Genomic DNA, 14666 nt, shown 5'->3' with positions numbered 1-14666 from the left:
ATATACTGCTATAGAAGCCATCACAAGCTTCTATTGCTGACAACCACACAATTGAGCCCCATATAAGTGAGGGTAAGCTGTATAAAAATGATGCTTGCAGTAAATGACTATAGTCTGTTGTTTATAATGACTTAAAGGCGCCCACTTACAGTATGTATATTGCTTTGTGTTCATTTACTTGTGCATTCCATCAATGTTAATGTGATCACAACTATTTGTCATTTAAATTAAGAAAATGGTTATGTTTTATGGCCGTCTAAGTAGGTAGCATTTACTAGCTCGTGTTCTCCTTGTGATGTCCATAATTCAGTCGCATATTTAGTGGCTCGAACCTTGTAAATTTAGGAACAAATGCGCAGATAAAGAAGAAGGTATTTTATGTGAAATGGAAATCTAATACTAATTTTATTGCTGTGTTATATTGTGTGTACTGCCTCAGCTGTTAACATAAATAAACGTTGTTATATTAAAAGTTGGGTCTGCCCGCAAGTGTAACACTACACAAGGAAGTAAATTGGTTTGTTGCTAGTGTACTTTTTAAAAACACCGTATTTTTCAGACTTTAAGTCACATTTCTTTTTCATAATTTGGCTAGTTGTGGTTTATACTGTAGATATTAAAATGACAGGTCGCACTGGCACCCAAAATAAAATCCCTGCTCACTAATCGTGTTGACTTGATGCGCCTTACTGCCAATTTCTTTCCAATGATGTACCAAAAGTGTTTGCCCTTCGCCAAGACTGTAGAATAAGAAAGATGAAGGAGGAGAAGAATGGAAAAAGAAGATTCATGCATTCAGAATATCACTAAAGCCCGAACACCACTCTGAGGGTTTTTGTGTTGCACGATCCCTTCCCATTCATTTTTTTTTTAAAGCCATGGAAATGCACACACGCACGCACATGCACATAATCACCCACATACAAAATTTAAAAAAAAAAATTAAAAAAGAAAAAAAAAAGAAGAGAGAGCAATGATGATGACATGTCAAATCGGTAAAATTACCGAATGAACAATACTGAGCTAAAAAAAAAAAAAAAAAAAATGCCATGGAAATGAACAACAATAAATGACCCAAAACTCTTGAGTGGGCATGAAGTGAGGACAAACAGTAGTTTTCAAGCTTATAACATTGTTCATGTGCTGGAACTTGACCATGATTTAAACAGATGCACTGCAATTGTCTAGCAAACATTCCAGGGTGTACTCTACCTCTCACCCAGAATTAGCCGGGATAGTCTCTAGCTTACCCTCGAACCCAATGAAGACGAGCGCCATAAAACATCGGTGGATGGACATAAAAGATACAGCTGATTTACATGCATGTGTCTTTCATAACTTGATATTAGTATTACTACTAGCAGTCCCTCTGGAACTGTCGATAACATACAAGTGGAAAGAGAAAAAAAAAAGCAAAGCAAGTACAAAGTTGCTGCATCAAATACATGACAAGTACTAAGCATGTCAAATGTCTTATAGAGTATGCAAATGTGCTGCGTGTAATCGTGTACATTAGAAAAAGTAATTTATCGCCCAAGGATCTGACCCTCTCCACCTACTCTTCCCACCCATGCACTCGTGCGTGTAGCTGCCTTATACATTCATGCAAACATCACAGGCGTGTGATTAGCAGGCTCGGACCCTCCTCCCACTGTTTTTGCATACTCAATGAGGCCTACAGCACTCATCAGTGTTTGGTCACACATCAGCCTGATAGAATAATAGCAGGCAGGAAGAGAACGGCTGGTTTGATCTCTAAATCGATGGAGGGCAACGCTCTGGGTTTGATCTGGCGGTTGGCACCGCTACCGTGTTAAGATGCTGCCGGGCTTTGCTAAGTATTACATCTGGCAACAACAACTCGTGGACGTCAGCGTTCCCGTGGGCTGCCATTCAACGGCTTGTCCGCCCCCCCCAGCTTTTGATCACTTCTTACAAGGGTTGTAAAGGTGGTGACACGATGCACTTGACTCATGCCGTGTTGTTTCCTTTAATATTGTGATCAGTCAGTGCTTAACTCGCACCCTTCTGACGATCGTTTCACGCCTCGTGGTGTTGTCAGAAGTATTTAAATTCAATCAAACTTAAATAAATATAAGATAGATAGATAGATAGATAGATAGATAGATAGATAGATAGATAGATAGAGCTAAAAACTAAGATTGATAAATGAAAAAATAAAAAAAAATGATTACTGGTAAAAAATTTGCATGGAAGAAACAATAGAAGCTTTTTTCATCACTCTTATCTCTCGATAAAATACATTTATATGGGATCAATTTAATGGCTTTATGTCGGTCTAAACCACGGCCCGGGGGCCATTTGCGGCCCACTATCCATTTTTCAGTGGCCCGCGACATAGTATACTAAAAATGGCATTTGACACAGTTAAAATAAATTTTAAAAAACGATTGGAGATGGTTATAGTAAAAAAATAAATAAATAAATAAGTGCCACTATTACAAATAAACTGGTTTATATACTGTAGCATTTTTCGAGAAATTAATTATTTGTACAATTCATTAGGATTAAACACAATTTCTCTTCATAACATTACGTGGCCCTTGCATTCTTCTGTTTTTTCTGAAAAGTTTGGACACCCCTGGTTTATTTTGTGTAGATGAGCATATTATTATTATGATTATTATTTTGGAGGCGGGGTTGTTTTCGTTGTGACACATTCTTACAACTTACCCTCACAAACGTGTCGAGTGATGAAGGTTCCGGCCATCCAGGCTTGTTGGTGGTAACCGGGGCAACAACGATCGCAGCTCTCGCCGCATGTGTTGTGTTCACATTCGCAGCTAAACTTCTGCATGGAAAGACAGATTTGAAGGTTTAAACGTGGTTTAATGGCAAACATTTGTCTCCACGAGGAAGTTTCCAAAGTTGAATGAAATAACTGAATTTCAAAGAAGCTACCATTATCTATTAAATGCCTAAACATTTCACAATGTCTTCTACACCTTAAAGTCTAATAGGTGTGCTGTGGTTAAATGAACATGTGATATTTACTTGACTGGGCTTACAGTATTTCTCTCCAGAACTCAACAGTGAATGAAATGCGGCTTCATGTGGCTGAACAACAATCAACTAAACGTTCAAATAGATGGCTTTAAAAGGTAATTACCAGAATTTGTAAGTGGCCTATCAAACAATAATGTATCCACAAGGGATCGCAATAAAAAAGATCTTGTTTCCCCTTCCACATTATCAGCTGGTAACAAATGGGTTCACTAGCACCTTCCTGAGAGAAACGAAATCATAACACAGTTGGAGCGCAACACTCCAATGGAAGACATCTGCCAATTTGGAGGCTTAGTAATTCAATTTAGCACTTTCTGTAAATTGGTTGATGAGGAGAGGCTGCCAGATTGAACAGAGTACAATAGCGCATCACGGGCCAAGTATGGTTATTTTGGCATGAGTCGTTGCTGCCCCCCCCCCCCCACACACACACACACACACACTTTTATCTGAGACAAAACGCTGCAGCTCTTGGCTCCGGGCGGCTCTAGTGCTGAGCGCGCATCCTAACAGATGTTATGTGGACAATCAGCAACAAATCAGCTCACAGGTCTCCATCGTATCAGCCCTCTGAACGTTTGCCCGGGACTTAACCGCAAGGTTGGGTGACCATGTAGAAGAGCTGCTAAATGTAGAGCAAAAAACATCAGGCAAGCTACATTGACTATATTCTTTTAAATCATATTTTGGATTGTATGTAATTTTCCACTGCCACAATATTATTAATGTCTGTGAGAAAGAAAATGGCAGCCAAATCTTCCCAAACCTCAAAGTCTGTTAGATATTGTGTATGATGATGATGATGATGATGATGAAGATGCTTTTTCAAGCCCTCAACTGTTTTACTGCCAAATTTTGTCAGCTGGTTTTCATTTCAGAGAATATTGAGTTGTAAGATTATTTATACATTGTATCTAAGAAATGAAAGACTATTATTGTCTCTTCTTTCGCAAGGAAAAAAAAAAGATTCAACCATTTTCTGTTCTTTAGTAATGTTGCCATCTGCTAACTGTGCATCATTAAAATTATGCTTAATCTTTATTGGGTTTAAAGCTACAACAGCAGCCTATAAAAAAAATAAATAAATAAAAAACAGTCTGACGAGTACACCCGTCAATGGCAGTCACTGACTTATTTGGGCTTGTGAGCATTTTCTTCTTTACCTCCAAAAATAAATTATATGTTAACATAAAAACAAATAATGAAATATTCACATAAATGAAATGTTCACCGACCTGTCCAACTCCAAAAGATAATGAGATGATAAAACATAAAATATAGGCAATTAAAATAATACATCACTTGCTATAGTGATAATTAAATAATTTAAAAGTATTGAAATGTTCTCTATTAACTGTACTGTGTGCGGCAATGGTTATGCATTCTGTGGAGGAAAATTAATTCAGTCCATTTAATGTATAAATTAATCATAATTAATTATGGACCAATGCATAATAATTTAAATATATGCATAGACACCCCCCCCCCCCCCCCACACACACACACACACACACACCCTTAGACTTGGGGGTTTAAATATATTTCTCTGTGATTAGAAAAGAGTGAAAAAAGAACCCGGCACTTCCATAAGCAAATGACATCAGATTCATTCCATGACATCATCAGCTTAAGAGTGAGTAACACAATTGTCACATGGAGGTAAGGCTGGTTTCAGCCTGAGGACACGCGCAGGACAAGAGGCCACAAATGTGTGAGGAAAAGTGCGAAAGATCAGGTGTCTGCGATCAAACACTCCACTGTTTGAACTGAGGTGCCAGACAACACCTGTGTCCCCGCTAGGAAAAAGTTTCATATCAAGGTGGCACATAAAAAAGATAAAAATACTTCAAGCCTGAGGCAACTTCATTATTTTTTTATTTTTTTTTTACATTTTATTGTAAGCGCTTGAAATGTGAAGGAGTTTAGTCGTTTACCTTGGTAACACTGTTGAGCGGGCAGGCTTTTGCGTGACCATAACAGATGCACATCCCTCCAACTGAAATATCCTTAATGGAGTAGTAATACTGAGGAGAAACAACATGAGAGCATGACATATATATGTGTATATTCAATATTCCCTATATTCAAATATACTACAATAAAGCGAATTAAAAACATTTTTCGGACTTAAAATGCGCCCCAAAATAAAGTGTCATCACCCTCACCCGTCTGGTCACGATGGGATCGATATCTTTGGGGTCATGCAGTGTCAGCGTCATAAGGTCTGCGTTGAGCGTTCGGATTCTCCGAAACACCAGCCTGATGTAGCGGGCGGAGGTGAAGTTCAGCAGGGTCGGGGACGGGTCATCCGCGCTGGGGCGACCATTGATTAAAGATGTGTGGATCTATACGAGGGAATGGCAGATGAATAGTGGCATGGGACAACTGAATGAGACTTAAGGCAAACGTTAAAAGGTGCATGGAGTGTTATACAGTGGCAGAGGTGAGAGGACTCTTGGGTAACAAATTGCTACAGTGGTGTAGTCCAGGGTATGCACGGGTATATGGAGTATACCCACTATTTTTTCAGTCAGCATTGAGATTGAGTATGCATGTCACTGTTTCTAAAAGAGGACACTTTTCTGGACTACTTAAAAAATATATATATATATTGTGAAAATTGGCAGTATACTCCAGGGAACACTACACCACTGCACACAAACATGCATTTACTGTATTGGATTTTACATCTCAACTAAAATCTTGAAATTTCACCCACTCAGTAAGATGCACTCCGGTTTTTAACTCATTCACTGCCATTGACGGCTATAGACGTCAAAAATTCATTTGAACTATTTCTATTAGTTTAACATTTTTTTCCACTTCTGTTAACAAAAGTATGAAAACCTAGAAAAAAAAAAATATTGCACATTTAGAACAGATATAAAATTTGTGATTAATCGTGAGTTAACTATTGAAGTCATGTGATTAATTACAATTAAAAAATGAAATCGCCTGATGCCCCTAATTTTTAACAACCCCCCCCCCCCCCACACACACACACACACACAAAAAATAAAAAATAAAAATAAAAATACAAAAAAAATGTCTAGGTTTTCATAATCTTGTTAACAAAAGTGGAAAAAATGTTAAACTAATGGAAATAGTTACAATGATTTTTGGACGTTATTTGACCATTGTTTGGCTTTTTGTTGGTTCTGACCAAGCCATTTCAAAATAAAATAACGCCCAGGGGTTAAAGTTATAAGAACAGCCATCTGATAGTGTCAGTCAAAATGGACCATTATCTTTGAAAAACTACATGGCCAGTAAATAGTTTTAAGATCTACCGTAAGTGTCCTGTGAGTGGAATTGATTGAAGGATTGTTGAATCATTAAATTATTTTCCAGACATATGCAGAGACAGCCATGTAAGAATAGTGTGTTGTGTTACGAAGAGGTGGTACAGTCTGCAGAAATGTCAACATTTCACAAAGACAGGTACACAACGAAACTTTCCCTTTTCTGACAAGGGCACACTTTTAAAATAAAGTTAGCACACACAGCGGTTAAAGTTGCATTGAAAAAGTTTACATTTAATAATGATAAATGAAAAGTAAAAGCCAATTTACGTTAGAAAGAATTGGACAATTCTTTGTAGTTGAATCATCATCCACATCGTCAAACAGTGTTTTGTAGGTAAGAAGCGCAAACGTCTCTATGCTGGCTCCCAAGTTAAATAAAAGAAAAATAATAAAGGACAACAAAAGAATAGTAGCAACAAACAACAGCTGCGAGTTCATGAAATGTGTTTGTTGAGTCTTACAAGAGTAGAAATGACAAGATGAAGCATTGGAAAGAAATTGCCACCGTAAATTGTCAGGCAAGCTAACAGCTATCTAAGCATCAACAGCCAATTTGATATTTGTGATATTTCTAACCTGAGGGACAAGAATCTTGAATCATTGGTTAATCATTATGTGTACAAAATACTTTGATTTGGATATTTTGTGACTGGTATCGTGTATTGGAGTCGTAATTGTCACAAGCACTGATAAGCTCTCGACTGCTACATTAGCTTCTCATGCTAGTGCTAACTAGCAAGCAGCTTAATGGTTTTATTATTTTTAACTGATAAATGTTTAACTTATGTAAGTGTATGCATGGGAATGAGTCAAACCTTGACTGTATTTTATGATGGCAACAAATTATCCATTCATTTTGTCTAGCACTTTAGGCTAGCTGATGTTGAGCACATCTCAGGGCAAACATACAAACCCCATTACAGAAAATTTAGAGCCTTTAAAGAACCTACTTTCGCATTCACGTTTTCATTCTTATCTTATCGCCAGCTGGCGCGTTTTTGTCATACTCGAACTACTAGAACCACTTCCTGCTTCCGTGTCTAAGAATCCTGGGAAATGTAGTCCTACTAGCTTAACACTACGGTCACTGCTGAGCTTTTCTGGCGGCATATTTCCAATGTTACAACGTGGAAGGGGCGCGAGGTAAACGGCACAGCCAGCCTCCAATAGTTGCCAGGACCGAGCAAAAAAAAAAAAAAAAAAGTGCTGTTGAATTGTCAACCAAGATAGCATTTAGCATTAGCCAAAGTAACCGGTCACCAGATTGACAAGCGATTAAAATTTGTTACAAATCGTGATAACTTACATTGATGTTTCTGCATTTGGCAATTTATTATTATATTATATTATTAGTATGGGATTTTTTTTAATGGGCTTTAGGTGAACTGATGAATACACACACGCTCGCACGCACGCACGCACACACGCACACACACACACACACGCACATACACATACTCACCCACATACAAAAAAAAAAGTATATATATATATATATATATATATATATATATATATATATATATATATATATATATATATATGTGTGTATATGTATATATATATGTATATGTATTTAAAAAAAAAAAAAAAAAAACATTTATTAAAATATTTTTAATTGATTTGTTGTTTTTAAAAAAAAAAAAAAAAAAAGGAGAGCAATGATGATGTCAAATCGAATGAACAATACTGAGCTCTTCTGTAGAAAAAAAAATTAAAAAAAATAAATAAATAAAAAAATAAAATAAAATTTGTTACAAATAATTCTTGGTCAAAATTGATTGTATATTTGATTTTCAGCAAAACTGCAGTGTGCCATTTTTAATTTTGAAAATCTGGTCACCCTATATATATATATATATAGAATAAGACTGTGTTGATGTCCAGTAAGAGCATTGTCAACAAGCAGCCACACAATAAGAGAGAGGAGAACATCTGTCAGCCCGTCTCACTAATGTGGCCAAAAGCAACATTTGGCATCTGCCAAAAAGTCGTCAATTGTGCCAAAAGTGTGTGCGCGGCAGGGGAGGGGGTGGTGGGGGGGATACTTGATGGGTGCAAGCTGCACACTTGGAAGTAACGAAGGAGATGGCTGTGTAGGTGTGAACGTGTTATGAGTGACACCGTGTGCATGTGTGTGTGCGCGCGCGCTCGTGTTTGTGCGTGCGCCACATCGCCTCTGACTCATTATAGTTGCACTGTGATCAGACGGCTTGGGAGCTGTCAACCACAAGCGCGTATGCACACACTCGGCACATTCAGACTCCTCCGTTACTTGCAGCTCTTGACATCTCCTCGCTCACACCCCCTCCAGTGCTCTCCCATAGGACACACACAGACACACAAACATATAAAGGACAAACACACTAGAAAAACACACAAACACTCGCACCCTTGGGGAAATGTGCACACATATCCAGACAGGCGACTACAATTAGAAGCCTGCGCGGAGAATGTAGACGTGTGTGTGTGTATCCTGAAGCTTTCAGTTCATTAATGTCAGTTAAGACCGCTATTCCACTTTTAGCATGCACACACAAAGACACACTTACTGTACATTAAAATCTAGTGTTGTCTGAAATAATGATAGTTTTAATTATCTTTTTTTTTTTTTTACGTTTGGTTTATCATTTCTTGAATGCTATTTGGCCGAATCGTGCTCGGAAAAACAAAAATTCAGTAAACAACATTTGTAAGTATGCTCGCTTAAAAGGAGATGCTAATCTTTAGCAAAAACATAAACTATACATCAATACAGGCAAAGCAGTTAAGCAAAACAGAGCAATAATTGCTATGAGTAAATGCAACTTTAAGCATTAGAGTGGCCTTGTCGTCGCATTAATAATATACCTTCGATGCCCATTTACCTCCGCAAACCTTTCACCACTAACCTCGGATGGCAAACTCATTAACTCATTTATTCCCAGCCATTTTCACTGAAGCAACCCCCTTCTCTCATGGCTGTTTTACTGGATGTTGACTGATTTTGCAAGGCCCACAGAATATTGTGTTATATTGCTATAAAAACATGGAACCTACCAAAAGAAAGATTAGAGAAACATATTTTTATCTGTTTCCATTTTGCAGCAATTAGCATTAGAATATAGCAAAGTTTTATCATTATTCACAAATCTGTTAAGAACTGTGGGGAAATCAGCTTGTTTTCAACATGGCCCCGATTGATCTCTTATACTCTGCTGCCATCTGCTGGCCATTTTTGTAATTACTACCATTGCTTCACCCGTTCTCTGCCATTCAGAGGCTGCATGAAAGGCTTCTGTATGCTCTAGCACAAAAAACATAAAAACGTATATACACGTCTTTGGGACACTTAGACCGTATTTATACATTTTTGGGAGCAAATGAGTTAAGATGATTATTACAGGGATGTGATTTGACCAAAGTGAAATTATCTGAAAATATAGCCGGGGGTCTGGGGGCCGCTGGCACCCAGCTAGGTCCGGGGTACTTTCAATGCACTCACATGTCAAAGAAATAGACAAAACAACAGCATAAATTTTCAATGTATATTGAGCTATCCCATATAAAATGGCAGTTTTAGTCAACTCAAAATCAGTCACATTCAAAAACATTGGACTGCCTTTGCTTTTAAAAACTATCACTGAGAATATCATCATATCTAACTAATGTGATTACTAAGTTAACACATAAATAATGTTGAAGAGTTCAAATTTCATGAACAAATAATTGTATCATGACCAAATGAAAAGTAACTCATATTAGAGCATACCACAAATGTCTTTGTTATAGCAGAAGATGTTATCTGTCGGAGTCATGTGCATACACAATGAACTACTACTAAAAAAAAAAAAAAAAAAAAAAAAAAAAACATAATTTTTTTTTTTGGGGGGGGGGGGAGATAAAAAAAGCGGAATTCCGCGAATTAGCGGAAAAATCACATCCCTGTTATTATATTCTGTATTATAATCTGGTGTGCTCAATATGTAGCACAAAATGACAAAATACTGATTAGAAAAATCACCTTTCTGGTCTTCACGGTCGTAGAAGCTTTAAAGGCAGGACAAAATAAATATAAAACACATACAGACAGCAATGGTGTTTTTGCAGAGAACTGATCTGTCAGTAACAATATTGTGTTAAGCCATGTTTACGCCAAGAGATACAGTTCAATTCACCTCGCCACAGTATGGTTTCAAACAACAAACCCTGATCTGTCAGGGTCAAATGTGCCAACCACTTTCACGCAATTGCATTTGGTGAGGTCGACACAACACTCATGTCTGTTTTTGACTGCTGCCCCTTTGGTACTGTACCAACATATTTGGTACCTAATCAGTGGGAAAAAGTATAACTCATCATGGAATGTGTCAATCAGACTGTACACTGACAACAACATTACCTCTCCATTCTCCAAAGGGTGGATCTTAGAATAGAAAGACGTGCAGATAACTTCATCATCTCTGGTGTACGAAGGAGGTCCCGTTCTTGGATTCATGTTGAACCTGGTCAGGCATTCTGTATCTGTGAGGGCGAAGAACTGCCACGGTTCAAAGGTCTCGCCATCTACTGAACGCTCCAAGATCCAGTTACCTGCAGAGAGGAATATTTTTGTGAAATTTTGACTCGAGTATGACCTACACATTGTTACCACTGTGCTACTTGTATATCTTCTTCTTCCGTATGTGGTCACAATCAAAAATAATGTGGCCGGCTGTTAAAATAGTAATGATGTAGTTGAAGGCTTACCCGGCCGAGGCGAGTTGGCAGCCTTAATGATCACATAGGCTATCTGGAAAACCTGACAATATAAAGGAGATGAATGAGTGAAACTGACATTCAAACTAGACTGTGTTTTAAGCACACTTGTGTTTACATATGGATGATGATGATGATGATGAAGTCAGATGACCATTAATGGCATTTCTAGTCACACTACATAAACTCTTTCATTTAAGAGTAGAATAATTTCTCTAAGGTCAACTCTCTCTCTGGACTGGAGGCTACCGGTTTAGATCCACATAATCCTATTAACTCTTTGACTGCCAGACGTTTTCAGAAAAGGGATGCCGTGGGTGCCAGCCGATTTAAGCATTTTGACTGATCTTTCAAGGTCCACAGAAAATTATGTGTTTGGACTATGGAAACACACATACTACTAATGAAAGATTGGACTCTCATCTTTCATCAGAAATAAAAGTTTGTTTCTACCTTATTCCGTTTTTCAGTAATCAACAACAGAAAATGGTTAGTTTCACCTCTGTTTTGAAACAAACGTCTTTTAACGTCTTTGGCACTCCTCCCTAGGATTTTACTAAACGTTATTTAACGTTTTTGGCAGTCAAAGAGTTAAAAGTATCGTCGAGCAAAATAAAGAAGTGCACACTTAAATGAAAACATCCTCTAAGTATCTTAAAGGTCAAAAAGCACTTATACTGTAGAAGTGCATCCTTAAAAATGGTCGTTCAACGTAGCAAACACCATAAGTAGCTAGGCTAATGTATAACAGTCATCTTTTGATGTGGGGAGGAGAAGTGTCACATTGCAGTGAACCAAACAGCCTTTGTGTGCGTGTGTTTGTATATAAGCGAGAACAGAACATTTCAGAGTAAGATGATAGCAGTTACTCATAACCCTGACAAAAGAGGAACTGTGACATGTACTCGCAGTCTCACACCAAATAGAAGGGTCGGAATGTGAGGCACATGAAATTCAGGAAAGTCTACGGGTTAACATGAATCAGTCTTAGAATTTAGCACAAAAAAAAGTTTAAGAAATAATAATAATTTATTCAGAAAGACGCAAATGACCCACATACAAAATAAAAATTAAAAGAAATAAATAAAAATAAATAAATAAAAATACAAAGAGAGCAATGATGATGACATATCAAATCGGTAAAATTACCGAATGAACAATACTGAGCTCTTAAGAAAAAAAAAAAAAAGAGAAGACGCAAATCCTTAAAAAAAAAAAAAAAACCCGGATGAACTGGTTCTATATCCTGCTTGAACATTTTGAGCTCATCTTCCAATGCTACCGCTAACATTAGCTTCAACGTTAGCATAAGTTCGCTTCCAACCTTAAACGCCAATATTTTCTTGCTAGTTACCGCTCATCTTAGCTTACATTGTTAGCTTCAATGTTAGGTCTTCCAACGTTAGCTTCAAACCAAATTTGTAGCTTGTTCATATTGCCATCATCATTATCGTTATTAAGAGCATAAAAGTTAAAAATGATGTGACAGAAGTTGAAGAAACTTACATGGGAAATAAGAAATATTCATTTAAAATGCTGTCACTAACATTTCAAATAGAGCTACTGTGGATGTTGTGAATTGGATTCGATGAATGGTTTATTTTGTTCTCTTGTTTGTTTACCTAAGCCGGGTGGTGTCCAAACTCGATCCTCGGGGGCTGGAGTCTTGCAGGTTTTTGGATGTTTCCCTTCTCTAACACATCTGAAGCTCATCAGCAAAGCTCTGCATAAGCCTGATAACGATGGTCATTGGAAACAGGTGTGTTGGAGCAGGGAAACATCCCCGTGAGGACCGAGTTTGGACACCAATGATTAAACACTAAGATATATTCATATTCAAGGTTATTGAGACACACTTTAATCAATTAATTAATTAATTAAGGTTCATAAAGTCATACTTGAAAGTGCTTTAAGTAAAAGAACTTGAGCCCTGACCCGCTACCCCAAATTGTCTGATAGCCAGGCCCTCTCCTCCAACATTAGTGACACAGGATGTTAAAAATGTTCTCTTGGAAGAATGGACATCTTAAAAAAAAAAGAAAAAAAAAAGGCATAGATACGCCTTAATCTTGTACAAAGTTTTCCCCAGGATATATTTCGATAACTGCAAAGGGGAAACCACATTTTCCTCAATTTTCATTAGTTACTTATAAGCAGTTTTGAAGTGCGTCGAGGTTATTTGCATGACATTTGGCACATCTATATAACAAAAACGTAATGGTTGATGCAAAAGTTGGTAGTCATCAATCTTCATATTCCCTCTTTTGTACACTTACAAAAACATACCACATCTGGATGCTCTTATTCAAAAGACAAAAGAAGTTCCCAGATGAAATCATCTGTTCTTGTCTTGTTTTTTTTTGTTTTTTTCCCACTGACGCTATTAAAATGAACTACTATCAAAGGAATAGCCATCACTGACAACAACAAATGTGCTCATATTTACATGATAGTCCAACAATGTATTCATTGTGAAAAAATTCTCAAAATATTTTATTAAAATCCTTAAATGAAAGCAAAAAAAAAATGGTGCTTGCTCAAACAACTCATTTGCTCCCCAAAACGTATAAATACATTCTATTTTAAATATTACCATTCTCCCAAAGACGTATTTATATGTTTTTTAATGCTACAACATACAGAAGGCTTTGATGCAGCCTCTGACCTGAAGAGGTCACTTAAAGCAACGGCAGTTATTACAAAAAACGGCCAACAGGTGGCACCAGAGTATAAGAGATCAACCAGGGCCATGTTGCAACAAGCTCTTTTCCCCAATGTTTTAAACAGGTTTGTGAAAAACACAGCTATTGTATATTTGAAATGCTAATTGCTGCAAAACGGAAAACAGATAGAAATGTACTTTTTTTTTCCTGATGAAAGAAGAGACTCTAATCTCTAATCCCAAAGACGTATTTATATGTTTTTTAATGCTACAACATACAGAAGGCTTTGATGCAGCCTCTGACCTGAAGAGGTCACTTAAAGCAACGGCAGTTATTACAAAAAAAACGGCCAACAGGTGGCAGCAGAGTATAAGAGATCAACCAGGGCCATGTTGCAACAAGCTCTTTTCCCCAATGTTTTAAACAGGTTTGTGAATAATGATGAAACACAACTATTGTATATTTGAAATGCTAATGGCTGCAAAACGGAAAACAGATAGAAATGTACTTTTTTTTCCTGATGAAAGAAGAGACTCTAATCTTTCTTTTGGCAGATTTCGTGTTTTTATAGCAATAGAACACAATATTCCATAAGCCGTGCAAAATCAGTCAAAATGAGCCGGGAGCGAAGGGGGTTGCTTTAGTGAAAATGGCTGCAAGTGAATGAGATAAATGACAATTTTTGAGGGGTTTGTTTTGCTTCTCCAACTGACAATTAAAGGTCTGCGTCCACTGTATTTAGATAGCTTGCCATTAAATGGGACTGTGAGGAATTTATGTTGTCTCGGTGAGCTTTGGGCAAACAATTTGGGAGGAACAGCTGGTATTTAAATATCACAAATGCTACCTCTGTTGGCTCAAAAAATACTAAAAAGGAGACTTGGAAATTAATCGTTAAAAGACCGAAAGAGGATGCGAGAGAGTTAATTAGGTG

At 37.3% G+C, this 14666-nt stretch overlaps 1 protein-coding gene across 11 annotated transcripts in view; it reads right to left on the bottom strand.

The window, feature by feature from the left end:
• lama2 (laminin, alpha 2) overlaps window positions 1–14666 on the bottom strand; it is a 184668-nt gene that overhangs the window by 91680 nt on the left and 78322 nt on the right. For all 11 annotated transcript variants that reach the window (XM_077553007.1, XM_077553012.1, XM_077553005.1 and 8 more), the window contains 5 exons: window positions 11061–11112; window positions 10714–10904; window positions 5193–5372; window positions 4962–5051; window positions 2695–2812 (listed from right to left, as the gene is read on the bottom strand). In XM_077553007.1, the coding sequence (XP_077409133.1) occupies window positions 2695–2812; window positions 4962–5051; window positions 5193–5372; window positions 10714–10904; window positions 11061–11112 (631 nt within the window). The remainder of the gene's footprint in view (window positions 1–2694; window positions 2813–4961; window positions 5052–5192; window positions 5373–10713; window positions 10905–11060; window positions 11113–14666) is intronic.

This window comes from Vanacampus margaritifer, chromosome 19 (genome assembly GCF_051991255.1).
Source record: "Vanacampus margaritifer isolate UIUO_Vmar chromosome 19, RoL_Vmar_1.0, whole genome shotgun sequence".
Lineage (NCBI taxonomy): Eukaryota > Metazoa > Chordata > Actinopteri > Syngnathiformes > Syngnathidae > Vanacampus > Vanacampus margaritifer.
This window is presented reverse-complemented; position numbering and strand designations above follow the sequence as displayed.